At 38.2% G+C, this 16483-nt stretch overlaps 1 protein-coding gene across 1 annotated transcript in view; it reads right to left on the bottom strand.

Moving 5' to 3' along the window:
- The window catches only part of LAMA1 (laminin, alpha 1), an 86419-nt gene that overhangs the window by 46386 nt on the left and 23550 nt on the right, over positions 1 to 16483 (bottom strand). The window contains exons 10-22 of the mRNA XM_010584835.1: positions 15757 to 15897; positions 14603 to 14776; positions 12900 to 13001; positions 11973 to 12184; positions 10568 to 10679; positions 9549 to 9659; positions 8696 to 8823; positions 7998 to 8084; positions 7547 to 7758; positions 6937 to 7043; positions 5760 to 5940; positions 4307 to 4443; positions 1412 to 1648 (exon numbers count right to left, since the gene is read on the bottom strand). Coding sequence (XP_010583137.1) covers positions 1412 to 1648; positions 4307 to 4443; positions 5760 to 5940; positions 6937 to 7043; positions 7547 to 7758; positions 7998 to 8084; positions 8696 to 8823; positions 9549 to 9659; positions 10568 to 10679; positions 11973 to 12184; positions 12900 to 13001; positions 14603 to 14776; positions 15757 to 15897 — 1941 coding nt within the window. The remainder of the gene's footprint in view (positions 1 to 1411; positions 1649 to 4306; positions 4444 to 5759; positions 5941 to 6936; positions 7044 to 7546; positions 7759 to 7997; positions 8085 to 8695; positions 8824 to 9548; positions 9660 to 10567; positions 10680 to 11972; positions 12185 to 12899; positions 13002 to 14602; positions 14777 to 15756; positions 15898 to 16483) is intronic.

Genomic DNA, 16483 nt, shown 5'->3' with positions numbered 1-16483 from the left:
AATTCATTGCCAAAACACCATGTAGGGAATTTATGCTTTTCAATTAAGAAAAAAACAACCTTTTTATCAGAGATTGTCTGCTCAGAAACATCAAGATGATATCAATTAATGTGACCTGCACTTGGAACTGTTGCAGCAAAGTATTCATAGATGTGTGAAGAAAGTTTTGCCTAGCTTGAAGTAGAAACATTTTCTCTGTATTGCTCATTGCATCAGAGTACTTATCTGTTATGGTTGGTTCTTCTCCAATGTTCTATGTGTACTGAGGAAAAAAACCACTTTTAAATAGCAACTAAGAAATAATGCATATGAGTTATGAATTATTATTACTGGAACTATTTGCAAGGCAAAAAGCAACTGTAGAAAAAAACCCAGTGGGATAAAAAACCACAAAAATTGTACAATTAAAAAAGGTTCATACAGCATTGTTCTTGGCATCAGAAGGCATTTACATCACACAGAGAAATATAGTGATACTGAAGTCACTAGCACCATTCTTGTATATTTAACAAGATTTTTAAAAATTTTGCCCCAGAACTCATGGCCAGCGCTTTGTCCTATTCAAAAGGAGGCAGGCAGAAATCTAGGACCAAAAGGAAAAGCAAGACAAATGCATCCTGATTCATTTCTACCTTACAATATTAATTAATGAAAAAGAGGACTCAATGTATTACAAGAATGACGTTGTTACAGAAATTCACTTAATACAGAGTAAACACATGGATCCTACATTGAGCAAATGCAATCTATTTGAATTTAGGACTGCAGTGAGACCATAGTTGTGAAATATGGCAAATCCTGTACAAGACTAGAAAGACACCAGCCATTTTTTCTATCAGATATACAGTGACTGTTTTGCAAACTTATCCAGGAGTCAGCATTAGTCAGGTAGAGATGACTTTTTGTGACTAGGCATACAATGGGTCTTGATCCTGACTTCTTAACACATATCCACATCAAATTCCATTAATTCCGTCTAAAAGAGAACTACAGTACTGTGCCACAATAATTTTATGACCACAAACTGGAAATAAAATTGCCTGGCTATGTAAAACAAAACAAAGGGTGGTAGGAGAGATAAACTGTCTAGTATTATGACAGGAATTTCTGAGAACAGAAATAACAATGCCATGTTGGTAATGTTGCTATCTCTTCTGCCTACAGCTGTGTTGTGTCAGTCCACACTGGGGAACACCATCTCACAGTTTTTAACCCTGCTGACTAATAAGACCTGTTTAGCGCTAGCACAGAAAATCCTTTAGGGGTGATTTAGGTGTATTTGGAAACATCTTAAAAAACAGATGCAGACTGCCTTTGGAAGTCCTTTCAGCCCTACACCCTCCATGACTTTATGTAATAAATGTCCAGAAAACCTCAATGCTGTCCCAAAAGGGTCTGAATACTTGAGTACCTTGCAGGTACAGATGCCAGTTTCTTCTTCACAACCACAAAGTCCTTCAGTGTCATCACACATCTCTGCTTTGGTTCCACTCAAATCACAGTCACAGGCAATGCAGTCCGGGTAGTCCCTGTAGCCTAATGCACATCTGGAACAGTCTTGTCCTCCAAATTCAACTTTGCACTGGCATTGACCTGTCAATACATCACACTGGAGACTGGCTGAACCAGTGTTGCTACAGTTGCAAGCCTTAGATGAAAAGAAGAAATGTTCATAAACAGCAGATCATTAAAAACAATTTTGTTACAACAGAAACAGCACAGTAAATTTAGAGTGGCCCATAAAACTCAGTGTTTGCCAACAATTACTATACAATAAGAAAAGAGAAGAACTTCCACATAGAAATGGGGTTGTTGGGTTTGTATTTGAACAAAGAACTGCATTTCCAGTAAACAGTGGATGGCAAAAAGTAAGAAGCTTTGTTGATTCCAAAATCTAGGTTGAGAATCAAAGGAGTTGAAGGAACCTTGTTCTAGAAAAGAAAATATCCAAAAGACTTTATTTAAAGAGTGCAGCAAGTAAATTAAAATGTTTTATAAATGTTGGATGAAATAAATCTGCAAGTACAGTAATTTTACAAATTTGATAGAAAGAAAAATTGTAACACTGACATTCTTTTAAGATTCCAAGAAGTATTAATATGGTCTACATCTTGCTCCAGATTCATTTACTATTTGATGAGGAACCAAGAATCTCATTGCATCCAAGGGTGGGAAGCTCAGCATGCACTGCAGCTCAGTACCAAAGCAATACTGTTCCCCAGAAGAGCCCATCCTTCATTATATAATCAGTAATATAAACCATATTACAAATATGCAAAGTGGATGTACTTAATTTGTCATTCTTTTTTGAAGTAGACTGGATCTAATCTTCAGTCTTAATTTCTTATCTGTGGTTACTTAACAAGTCCAATTTTGCTCTATGGTTATTTCTAACAGTGCAAGCAAAAAGTACATTCCATCTATCATCACCTAACTGAGAGCATTTTCCTTGAGTCTTCTTTCCTCATCATCTCCCTTTGAGATGAAAAGCCTTACTTTGAAAAGCACTCTACACAAAGACCCACAAAATCTATTAGCATCACTATTTATCCTTTAGCATTCTTCACAAGATTGCTGCTCACCATTAGTACTCTTTGTATTAAACAGTTTTTAAACAGTGCTTGCAACTAGGTACTACACTGCCTAGTCCAATACACTTTATGACCAAACAAGTTGACAACTTTGGCTCCCAGCTACCATTAAAGGTCTACAGCTCTTAACATCAAACCCTATTTTAAGAATCATAATAATAGAAATAATTTACATGTACTTCAATGTCTATCTATATGTGATAAAGATACGCAAGGACTCTAAGGTACAATTAACCGTGCTGCAGCACACTTGAAAAGCGTTGTAAGCAAACCATGACTACAGCTCTGCTTCATCACTGCACCCAGAAAGGGATGCTGAATACCAAGGAAACTGCAAGAAATGGAGCCAGATGAAGTATCCCACTAATGCAGTTTGTGTTGCAAAACCAGACCAGCTGGGTTTCTGATAGCATCTCCCCCATTTCATCCATATAAAGTGCATGCAAGAGCCTTTCCAGGGTTTGCCAGCAGACATTGCACCAGGTCTCAACCTGCCACAGCTGACTATTCAGCACAGGGGAGCCTCTCTCGGGACTGTTACCTGCAGATCACAGTATTGTTTGTTGCATCAAGAAAGTAACTAAAATATTTTAGAGTAATTCTTGTTAATTACTGTGATATTGTAACCAAAAGGAATGCTAAACAACTTAGCAAAAGTGAGCAGTTGCATATTTAGTGAAACTTGATGATTGGCAAGTGCTGTGGAATCACCCTATTAAAGGAACACTTCAAGGGAAAGGCACAGGGACTAACACATTGTATTTGCAGAACATTAGGTAAGAATGACAGTTGCTGGTAGCTGACAAAGCTGGTAAGCTGACAGTTTAAAGACCAGCTGCCAAGTAAGTTGCTATAAACCACTAAGATGGTAAACTCTCAAGACATATTATAGGACTATCTTATCATCCTTAGTCTAAAAAAATTAAAGAGAGAAAAAAAAATTTGGCTAATACTTGTACTTGTTAAGTATTTACTGCATATAATGACAGACCTTGTCAAGTTGATTATTTTTGTGGTTTCTCCATTGAAATTACACATTATATTCATGTAATTCTGAGGCTTTCTAAAATCTCAACATTTATAGAATAAAGATTGGCCCAATGCCATATCTGTCAGGAATTTACTGCATGAACCTAATTGGGTAAATGGTTGCTACTCCTTCGATTTGCACTGAGTTGGCATTTTACTGTTTAATCATAAATATTAAGCTGAGATAATGGCAGTTACCATTTTCCATTCATGAAACATTGACTACCTTACGCCATTTTAGTTGTAAATATTCAGAAAAAAAGCATGCAGTGACTTTCAAGATAAGCTAGATTTCATTGTTCTTAAAACCTTAATATCATCACTTCTTGATCAGCACAGAAACTAATGTTCCTTGTTGCCAATTGTTGCTATAAATCTGTTTTAGTATCACTATTTAAGCAATTAAAATTTAGAACACACACTTCAAAAATTTAATATGATCTATGCACCTATCCAGAATAGGCATTCTGATCAGTATTGTCAAAGACAGCTTACTTAAATGGTTCCTAAATAAACACTTTACAGTCTAATATTTTTTTAATTTTCTTTTTTAATGTGAGCAAGTTAGACTAACACTTTGAGACAGAAAATAAAGATTGAAATTCTCAAAACAAGAGTCCAATTCTGACATTAGTATAAGGTGAATTGCTTTTAACAGCCATGGCTTTTCAGCCAGCCTACCATACCTTGCAGCCAAGTTTAGGAGACAGTCCCCAGTGATTTTCTTCACAGAGTTCACATTTTGGACCTCGAGTGTGAGGGGGACAAATGCATTGGCCAGAATCAGCATTACAGTTGTTCTGAGTATGAGCACAGTCACAGGCTGCAAGAGAAGTAGGACTGAATGATTAACTTTAACCTTGCTTTAGCTACAGAGAAGAAACTGCAAGACCACTGATAGTCTTACTTTTCTTAATTATGCAGTACAGTTTACACATTCCACTAGGAACTCCTTGCCATCCCTAATCACTGAGAAACAAATTATGACCACAGTGACATTTCATCTTTTTATTGAAAGCCCATAATTGCTTCTTGACATAGCCTGTTTGGTGGCTTAAAAAGCAGTGCTGCATTTCCACAGGGAATCAAAGCCAAACAAAATTATTGCGGAGAAGAGTAAATTTACAGGAAAAAAAATCTATTATAGAGGATACAAAATGCATCAGGACATATGATAATGTTCTCAAGCAGGTGAAAGGATTGATCTCAGGAACTAGTACTTTTCAAGAATTGCTTAGTGAATAATAGGGATGGATAACTATTTTTATAATAACTAACTGCTGCAAGAAGCACTTGTCTATTTAAGAAATGCAATACTATTCTTGCTAAAAGCAGAAGTTCAGAAAAGTGGTTTTATTAATTCTTTTAATAACATTTACAAAATTTTCTAGACTGAAATGGTTAAAGGTACCTAAGGGATCTTTGATTCTTAGTAAAAACACAGTATATATGTTCCAAAACACAATCCTATCACATAATCTCACTACAGATTTCACATGACTATACTATTTGAGGCATGAAAAAAACATTTTTGTTAGGTTGGAGAAAAGGTAGGCATTCCTTTAGCTATACTGTGTTGAAAACTGCATCTTATTAACATAAATTAGGTTTTTTGATGGCATGTTCTCATTTGGATTAACATTTTCTCTGTATCATGACTAAAAATTGTACATACCCAGGTGATGATGGGAAAATAGTCAATGACACCTTATCAAGGTATAAACATATTTTTAAGAATTAAATGAAAAATCAAGGTAAAAATCTGTAAGAGTAATAGCTCTTTTACAATTGCAGAAAAAAAAGAATTTTCTATTCTCTCCAAAGGACTGAAGGGTTTTGTTAAAAAAAAAAAAGGAGAGAGAGACAAAGGAGCTATTTAGGATGTAGTATTTCTCTCATGCAACCTTTATGAGTTGTTATGAGTTATTATTTCATAATCACCACCTTTTACAAGGAACCACATAATAAGCAATCAAAGAAATGTTTTGTTCCCTTGCTTAATCAAAGTATTAGGAGACCATTCTACAGATTTTTCCATATATTCATCAAAACAACTGACCTTTGCCAGAGTTTAACATAAAATATATTGCTGAAAGAAATTCCAGACAAACCCTGAAAGGATCATGCATTAGAGCTTACGTGTGCAGCCACCATCCTGGAATGCATGGAAGCCATGAGCACAACGATCACACTTTTCTCCAGCCACTCCTGGTACACAGTGACAATGCCCCTGATGATTGCAGTCCTTGGAGACTGAGCCAAATTGACTGCAGTTGCAGGGAATGCAGCCAAGGCCAGTATGCAGGCCATAATAACCATTCTGTTGGACAGGAAGTAAATACATTTGAGCTACCTTTCATAAATTTTTGAAAACAATACAATGTATACTCTTATTTTCTCTTCTTTACTTTCCCTGCTGTCTGACCTGCACAAATACTGTCAGCACTGTGTGACTGCTGTGGGAGGGCTCCCTGGCCTTATCTATTCATTGTTCCCAGCTATAGGCAAGTATGCATTTGGGTGGAAAAGTGAACACTGAAATGCCTTTGTGGTCCTCTAATCTCATCAGTAAGACTTTATGTTTTAAAGTCTGAGTTTATTTTAATTTAAAGGCTTCCATGAGGTGAGGGTAGGCTATGCTGATCAGGCACAGATTTCTGTGAATGTGAATGAAAGACCAGAACAGAGCAGGTCAGCAACCTATGGTACATGTGGATTGAAAGGCATTCAGCTGGGCTGGCACAAGGGCAGTAACTGGCACAGATTTCCTGCTCTGGTCTCTGAGGCAGTTCTAAACGTAGCAAAGGCTGGAAACTGCTGTTTTGTATCACCAGTGAATATCTGCTTGTTCTTATAACAGGCCTGTCTTTTAGCTGAATCCTTTTTTGGCATTGAGCCATCATGTATTTATTATCATCAACCACATTCTTCAGATATTCCCACTCAGACTTCATTTTGCAGAAGCACAGTGCTAAGATCCCTTCAGGTCTGTTAGCAGTGTTTGGTTTGTTTTTTTGGTAAGCCAACATGACTGCACGCTGTCAGGGAGCACAGCACTAGCCTGAACAGCTCTATTCAGAAGGGTGCCGAGTCAACTACATAGCTTCACATCTGCTAAGAGCACAGGCAGCGCAATCCGCAACTGCAAAAGCCTGTGCAGACAAACCTGTGGTCTCTGCTCCAGCAACAGGTCCCCTCTCCCCTGAATATATTTGCTGCTAGTCTCTGTATCTGCTCTAATCTGTATCTATAGATAAACAGGAAGACCAAGATACAAGAAAATGTAGGTATTAGGAACAGGTAAATATTTGCTTACCAAGCACTTATCACATCTTTCTCCAATCACATTTAATTTGCAGTGACAGAAGCCTGTCTCATGATGACAAGTACTTGAAAGGGAACCATTCATATGGCACGCACAGGCTTATGTTTAGACAAAAAGAAACCAAATTAAAAAAAATTAATGTCTATCTATATGCATTCATTATTATACAGAATTCCAAATCTGGTATATAATGTATTTCACCTGTTTATATGCCATAGATGTTAATATACTACAGTAATACCTGTACTACACATTTGGGCTAAAAGTTAAAAAAAAAACCCAAACCTCTGCAAATAGATACACTTGAGAAGTTTGTTTCTTCCAGCCCTATGTGTAACATTCAGAAGTAGGAAATGTCTACAGCAGGTCAGTGGAGGGTCAGTGTTAAGCAAGCCAGTTCAGGGAAACAAAGTGTCGGACCCTAGCATAATACATTCCTTCATCAGGCTAGCCCAACTCCATAGTTTTCAACCTGCACTTGCCAACTCACAACTTGAAGGTTAACTCTTTCAGCAAAGGTGCGTATCTCCCCATCCATTATGCTACATGTACACCACATTTTTGTGTTCTTTAAATTTTGAGAGTAATAACAACAGCTTACCATGACAGCTTTTCTCAGTCACTGCATCCCCATAATACCCATCAGCACACTTTTCACAGTGGTGACCTGCTGTGTTCCCCAGACATTTCAGGCATTGTCCTGTGACAGCATCACAGTGGCCATCCTCTTGAGGGTTTACATTGCCATTGCATTCACAAGGAGCACATGACTGTCCAGGCATGAGTGGATTTCCATAGTAACCATTAGCACACCTGCACCAGAGATTAAAAACTTTATCAGCTGGAATGCAGTCACATCAAACACTCTCCCCACCCAAGGGAGTGTTTAATTCCCATTAAATTTTTTATCTAAAGTGTCTCTGTGTTACAAGCAAAGACAAAATGGGAAGGAAAATTTTATTAGAAATGTTCTGTACAATTCAAGGCGGGTAGGAAGATGAACAGTTAGTGATGGCAATGATATGTATTTTACCCAAAGCTAGTGTACCTACCTTTCACACTGAGAACCAGTATAGCCTGGAAGACATTTGTCGCAGACAATTCCACCTCCTTCACTCAGCTGGCAAGTAGGACTGAAACTATCAACAATATTTATGGCAGTCAGTATCAATACAGAGAATCGCAAGACTTCCTCAAACATTCAATATTCACCCTTCAGGTCCATGCACCTATCTATATAACCATGTAATTGCAAATTCTTCTAGATTAACATCAATGCTTTAAACATTACAATATGTCAAAATAAAGTTATAATTTTCAAAAACTCTTCTTGAGGTTTTTTTCTTTTAAAGGAAAGGAAGATTTTAAAACTTCCTAAAAACCTGGCCCTCTTTCTAGCAAATCTGTCCAATTTCTGTACCGAGCTCCTCTTTCACATGCAACACTTCTGTCCTTCTGTTGTTTTCTGAAACAACATGAAGGATAACAGTGATCTTGCTGCCAAGGTCAAGGATAGGTCAAAATACTACTTTCAGCCTTCACATACAAATTGCATCAGTTCACTCAGCCTGTCTTACCTTAGTCTATACATTTGCCTACCCGGAGAAACAATGTTTCCATGAGATATGCTCAAATGAAGAGAAAGAAAAAAATCCATCTCTCCCTCCTTCAGGTTTCACGACTTTTTTTCTTTATCCCACTTTCTGATTTTGCTGAAGATGCAAAAGAAAATCTCACATAAGCAGCTTACTTGTTTGCAGCAGAACTCAGAGGACATGCACAAGGCTGGCAGTCCTCAGAAGTTCCTTGGGATGGAGTTCCATAGAAGCCAGGCAAGCACCGATCACAGAAAGGTCCTGTGGTGTTGTGTTGACAAGCCTGTGAAACACAGAAAAAATCTTTTCGTATTTACTCTTGATGGTGTTTCAGCCCCTGAGGAATCCCTGCAGGAGTCTGCATGCAGTATAACATTCAAGGAGACAGCCATGAAGAACAGAGTAGAACTTTGAAAATAAGTGGGGTTTTTTCTGAGTTGTAACAACAAATCCTAACTGTTTCTTTCCTACATTTTCGAATATACTTTACACCATGAAACCAGCCACATTACTTATACACAAACTTAAAACATATTTTGCATATTGCACACGTTTGCAGTAACAAACTTCTTGTATGTTTCTTACTGGTGTTTAACCATTTTATTTCTGTGACCTTTAAATTTCAGAAGAGATCTGAGAGCTAAATTCTCTCTTCAGAAAGTAATGCGTAATTTCCACTGATGTCAGTCATGGAAGATGCGCATATATCCAGAAACAGATATTCACCCAAAATACTGCTCAATTTTGTTCCTTTCAGAAAAAGTTTTATTGTCACCTGCAGCAAGCAAAGTTAAGATTTTTATCAGCCAGTATATGGTGACATTCTTATTTTAGTTGTGATTATTCCCCACTTGAAATGACAAACTGAAACAAACCCTTTATTGGAGAACACTTTAATGGAGCCAGCCACCTGAATATATTCTGAAGTGAACAATGAAAAGCAAGAGCCAAAATGCTCTAGTTCCTAAATAGATGCTTAAAACACAAACACTTTGAAGGATGACTTACAAAGCAAACACCATGAATATCACACTCAGTTGCATGCCCATTGCATTTGCAGGGTTGACAAATACCTCCAAAGAGGATTCCATCCACACGGTAGTACCCAGGTAGACAGGACTGAAAAGAAACGAGGGGAAAAAAGCAGTAGCATTACATGTGTTAAAAGTACACATCAAAACATTTTCAAAGAGCCCACTTCTGAGCACCGACCATCTGACTCATTCACATTGTGGTAACTGAATGTTCTTTCAACTCTATTGATGTCACTGCAGCTCTTTTCTGGTGGTTGTTTTTTATTTGGACTGGATAAAGGGGATAAGAATTAACTCCATAAAACTTTGATTCAGCCCTTTGTCCCCTGGAGGCATATAAGTTACGTTTTGTGCAGTTGAATATGTGAAGTTCTTTATTATGGGACAATAAAAAAAACAGATGTCCTACCTCCTCTGCAGAATCATTAACAATACTATGGCACAAGGTTTCATACTGAAATTATTTGTCAAAATAATTCCTGCTATTCTGCAGATGGTGCTCTGCCTCCCTAATCTTCTATTCACAGATATATAAGACACCACCTTGCATGACACATTTGACTCGTGGGATCTTCCAAAGGCTAGCATTCCTCCCTGCTAAGATTCCTTATTACCTCCATAAACTTAATGACATAAAACAGAAATAAACTGTACGATTCAGATCCAGAAAGGGTGCTGTAAAATGTAAAAATTAGTAAGGTAAGCTCAAAAGAGCTTCACAGAGCTTTTACAGTTGCTCCCTCTGCAACACTGATATTCTAAAGTGTTTCATCATCTTTTAGTGCCACCAAACAGAATTCAAGAAATAAGTTTAAAATCCCATTTAGTGTACCTAGAAGAAGATATCTACAGCATTGTGTACAGTATAATAGACAGCATTTCACCACAGAACATACACTTTTATGGCAGTATAATTAAAGGCAGCCTGCTTTTAAAACCTAGATCTTTTCATATAGGATATAATTTTGCATACATAAAACACTAAGATGTTACCTCACAGGATATTCCTGTGTAACCTTGAGGACATTCACAGAATTCCACATCTGGTGCTGAAGAAAGATCTATAACATTTGCACTTGCAGTATCCAGGGTCACAGAGTCCAGCCTAAAATCAAGCATGAAAACATCACATCACTTGTTTCCCCAAACTTGATTTTGCTTCCAGGGGAGTAACACTGCTGAGTGCTGCTCCCTGGCAGTGACAGCTGAGGAACAGGCACAAGTGTCTGCTGTAAAAAGACTACAATCATAGTCTTATCACTGCTTTTGCAATTCTGGGAGTAGATGTGCCCTCCTCCTGTTATCATTAGTTCCTACCATTATCTCTCCTCCTGTGGAGATGTTTAAACAAAACCTTCCCCTTCTGTCATGGTATTAGAGGTACATCAGCGGGGCAGCCTTCTACTGCTGCCCTGAAATAAAATAGCTTTACTGCACCAGGTCTAAAATAGACACATATCACAGGTGGGTAAGTAATAAGAAACAGCACCAGTTCATTGATGCTGCATACAACAGGATAAAGCAAAACCTCTTACTACAAACAATGGCATTTTGCAGCAGAGGCCATCTTCTCAGTCAGAAGTAAAATGATTTACATAAATCTTTACAAACATTCCAGAAAGAGGAACACACTATCCCTAAATAGACATAAATATCACCACCTTCAAGGGCACAAAGCAAATCTGGTATCCACTCCAATGTTATCAACAGGAAATGCTACAAAATTAGGGAATGAGGAAGAAAGGCTATTGGTGAGGCTAAGGGAATTAAGTAAATAAATGATGAAGCACTGGAATTGATTCCCTTGAGAGTGGCAAGACTTTATTCATGTGTATCTTGGAGAACAGGTAAAACAGAGACCTATAAGGTCTGATACAGATACTGCTAATGCTGACTTGAGACTACGGAATGACCAGTTAATCCATTCCAGCCCAATTTTCCTATTAAGCACTCCCTTAGACGTGAGCATCCATAACATCTACAAACAGACATTAAAAGAAATTACAGCCAATGTCTTTACTGACAGGTTTTCAATAGTCAGTGATGGATTTACTTGCCACATACCAAAATAAGCATACTGTTGAGAGTTTTGGAGGTATTTCCCTCTAACAAAGCAGCCATTGTAATAAGGCTTTTATGCAGTTATTTCTTTAAAGCAGAAAACAATGTTTCTGCTATCAGATATCTTCAAAACAACCAAATGCACCTTTTCCACACATTTCACATGAATGTGTTTTGGGGACAAGATCAGCCTGGAGAAGATTCAATAAAAAATGGGGTTTTTTTCCTAGAAATTATCAATGTAAAACTTTAGGAATACTGCCACTATGAACAGTGTTTCATATGCACAAAAATAACATAAGTATATAGGCTAACTTGAATATTTTCTCTCCCTCACCTGTACACAGCTTTTTTGGCAATGTTGTAGTTGGCCCTGATCAGAAGATGTGTCACGTTTACCAGAACAGTCATCAACCTTTCCCGGTCTATAGCTTTTTTTGTATTGAAGTCTATGAAATTCTCCGATACAAATCTCACTGCATTAGAGTACTCCTCATATGGCTGTAATGACAAGCCCGCTGCTCTTGTACTCAAAATCTGCCCATTACCCTGAAATTCAAAAAGACAGAGAAAATATTTTCCATATCTGCATGCAAATTTTATTTATCAATTACATTTGGAGTCAGAAATACATCCAGATAACACAGAAAAGAGGCAATCAAATTAGATTTCTTGCACTAGAAAAACAGTAAGTAAAAGGCCTGTATTTTCTATGGCTTCAGGAATACTACCATCCCATTCTCTTTTGATTCAGAGACTTCAGAAATACTTTATTTTCTTTTGGAAAAAGAATTAAATTTCAAAAATCAAACTCCTCTACAAAACAGAATCTCTTTTCTCCCTTGTTCTATTGTTAAGCATGTATTACAAAATAACAGGTTTTTGGAGGTACCTGGATTCAATATAGAGCCTTACTTTTTAACTGCAACATAAATCTAGAAAAGTAAGTAAAAGAACACTCATGTTTCATAAATATAAGTCCTTCCAGCTTATTGTAGTTTCTTTCGTAAACAAAGCTTTGTACATTTGCTAATGAACACTTCACCTGTTTACACATTTAAAACTAGTATTGTATACCTACAGTTTCAGACAAATGGATCAGAAAATCAGAGAAATGAGTAGTAACAAAATCTTGGTAGTGACTTTTAAAAAGGGACTTAAAATTGACAAAACTACTATAGAAATCCTATTTTATATTCCTTTTTTAACCCCTTCATAGATATCTAATAATGTCTGAATAGTAACAAGCTGAAATAAACCCCACCTGAATGATGACATCCACACTAGATACTATATCACTGTCCACACTCTCCATTGGAACGTCATAAGATACCATATACTTCAAGTCTCCACCAAAAGCTGTGAGCTGAAATAACAAAAAGAAAAGTCTTAACAACACGATAACCTCCAACCAAAGAAGTGACATGGGACTGTACAATGTCCAAATTATAGGAGTACATTGCTTACAAATACCACTTTCCAGGGAAAATTTAACTCGCAGTGTGTATCAGCACAGGGACAAGTGCTGGCTTGTTGTTGTACAGGTGGGGAAAGCTAGCTGAAGGCTCTACAGGTGATTCAGGTAAATGCCCTCATTCAGTTAAATCACCTACAAGACTTTCAACAAACAGCAGAGGTTTACACTACTATCCTAGCCAAGGAGCACAGCATGTTGGAGTTATTCACATTCCATATTCCACCTTTCAGGCTCCTTAGCCCCACAGCTGCTGCTGACTACTTCAAAGTAAGTTAAAGAGTGGTACCAACAGTTAGACCTATATTAAATAAGAGATCAGAATTTGAGTAAGTATTGCCCTGTGCAAAACTACTCCTTAATGTTACACTTCTGAGACTTGTTTTCATTTACTGTGTCACCATACTAAGAAATGGGGCTGCATGGGCAAAGAGAAGGGACTGAAAATAATTAAAGATGAGGTTGCAAGGTCCCTTCTACTCAGCACTGGCGAGCTCACAGCTAGAGTTCTGAGTCCAGCTCTGGGCTTCCCAGTACAAGAGACAGATAGACATCCTGGAAAGAGCCCAAAAAAGGGCCACAAAGATGATTAAGAGCCTGGAGCGTCCTTCATATGAGGAAAGACTGAGTACCGAGACTGTCCAGCCTAGAGAAGACTCAAGAAGATCTCATCAATGTATACAAACACCTGAAGGAAGGGTGCAAAGAGGATAGAGCCAGGCTCTTTCCAGTGGTGCCCAGTGACAGGACAAGAGGCAATGGGCACAAACTGAAACACAGGAGGTTACCTCTGAACATCAGGAAACACTTTTTTATTGTGAGGATGACCAAGCACTAGCACAGGTTGCCCAGGGAGGTTGTAGAGTCTCCATCCTTTGGGATACTTGGAAGAAACTATCTGGACATGGTGCTAGGCAACCTGCTCCAGGTGACCCTGCTTGAGCAGTGAGGTTGGGCAAGATGACCTCCAGGAGATCCCTTCCAACCTCAACTAATCTGTGATTCTGCTGGGAAAAATGGAAGACCTAGAGCTTTAGGTAGTAACCAGGGCAAAAATTAAAGACTAGCTGGCTGGAAACTAATAAATGTGAAATGGGAGATGGCCAAGAGGCAGGTAAGAAGAACTTAATGGTCCTGTGTACTGTATTGGACAAGGTGTGAAGGGTGTAAGCTTTGGGACAGAAGCCAAGAGTATGGGAAATGTGAACATGTAAGTCAGTAAAAGTCAAGAGGAAAAAAAAAAGAGATTATATTGTGTCAAGGATAGGCAAAGAAGGAAGTGGGGAGATGAATGAGCTCAAAGAGCATGAAGAGGGTGCTGGGAATGTCTGGCCAGGCACACTATGTTTTCAAGAGCAGAGATAGATTGAGAAGTCTGGTAATATTGGGGTTTATGTGTAATTTTTAATTACAGAAATTATATATTTAGAGCAATATGTTATGATTAGAATAGAGAAACTATGAAGGAGTTTTGACTGTAGCTGGGAACTTACTTTATTTCCTAGATACGTCTCAGGTGCTGACCAGTAGTAAGTATGTTTCAGTATTTTCACAGCCTCAGTGTTGTTAATACTTATTTGACGGGGTCCATCAAACTGGCTTCGCCGAGGTTGCACGCTCCTTGCATTATAGAGATCAGTAACAAGCCATCCAGTCATGTCTGATATCTGTAAGAAAGAATAGTAATGTTAATGGAGTCAGGCTTTGTGTCACTGAGAAAGCAGTCACTAAACTTAACCCCTCCCTAGATATTAATTTGAACTGATGGATCTGTAACACTTTCATTAGCCCAGTCTGACATCCAATATGTGCAAATATACCACTTCATACTAGGATTGTCTCCACCTCTCTACTACATAGGAACAAAAATGAGTGTGATTTTCACCCTTCCAATAAAATTATCATTATACCTATGTACTTCACTGAGATAGAATTACAGAACTTCAAGGGCTTTGAGGTCTATCATCCCCATTTATAGATAGGACTGAGCTGGAGGAAAGTTAAATCCAGAATCCCAGAAGAGGGAGCAAGATGAAAGAACTTTGTCTCACTGAAAGAGTTTTATGCAAGCATCTTAGAATTTCAGTTAATTTGATGCATTTTCCTCTCTTTTTATTGGTGCACAAAATAGGGGACTAAAGCGTGACTAGCTCTGCAAAGATACAGAAGGAATTTGGTGGAAAAATAGTGTCCCCAAAGCCCCCTAACTCAAAAAATTTCTATTCAGATGACAGTGGTATTTATAATCACTCTGTTCTCCAAGAAAGAGTATTAGCAATATTGCCAGTGGTCACTCTAGCCTTGCCCATTAGGTATGAGAGCAAGGAAACAGATTTGGGCTCATATCTTCAATATGCAAAGAAACTTTAACAGCACAAGGTCAGAAATAATGCATTTTTCCAGAGCATTATTGCAGCCTCCACTACCCAATGCTTCTGGTATTACTGCAAGGCAGTGGGGCCAAAGCCTGCACTGGGATGATATTCTGAATACCTCAGAGCTGCTGAATGACACTGAAAATCCATTCCTCTGCAAGAAGACACACGCCAGAATTTGGCGTTAACTTGGGCACATGCCAAAGAAATACAGTACATTTTGCAGCTGCCTGAGGAAAGAATATTAGGTCATGGACATAATGTATAAATACCTGACTTATAGGCCATGTTAGGCTGTCACAGACATCAGAAACCCCAAAGCAGAAACACTCTGTGCAGCCCTGAGGATTTCTTTCTTGCAAATTGTAGAATCCTGGTTTACAGAGGTCACAGTTTTCACCTTCTACATTTTCCTGTCAATGGCATATAATACATTTCACATCAGCATTATTATGGTAACAAATACACTGGATTAGATGGGATTTAGGCATAACAGCATTCAGAAGGTTATAAAAGAAAACAGATTTCAGCACAGCAGGATTATTGAATAAGACTCAAAGCTTAAAACTAAAACCAATTGGAAAAATTCGGCAGAATTTGCCAGTCCATCAAAAGCTAAACATGCCCTGGCAAGGGCTCTTTTGCAGTGAAATTTCAGCACACAGGCAGGGTTTGAAAAGCTTCTGCCAGCTTGCCAGTCTACTTCTCTCATAGCTTGAATTTGTAGATTGCTCTGGAGAAAAGATCCAATGTTTACTGAATCCGCATGGTCTATAAATAAACAGCATAGCTCACCTTTAAGGCCAGGCTCCTGGAGCTACCACACCCAGCTTCAAGACAACAGTTTCTCAGCCATCTATTAATACTTACACTGTGATTCCTACCACTGCTTCCACCTCTTCCTGGAGGAACACCACATACACTTAGGCTAGCTGGCAGCTCTTCCTCCTGCAGGAGCAGGGCAGCAATTGTCCCCCTGTACTCGGCACTGGTGAGGCC

This window comes from Haliaeetus leucocephalus, unplaced genomic scaffold (genome assembly GCF_000737465.1).
Source record: "Haliaeetus leucocephalus isolate CR32 unplaced genomic scaffold, Haliaeetus_leucocephalus-4.0 Scaffold1007, whole genome shotgun sequence".
NCBI classification, from domain to species: domain Eukaryota; kingdom Metazoa; phylum Chordata; class Aves; order Accipitriformes; family Accipitridae; genus Haliaeetus; species Haliaeetus leucocephalus.
The sequence above is the reverse complement of the archived record's forward strand: the minus strand, read 5'-3'. Positions and strand labels throughout refer to the sequence as shown.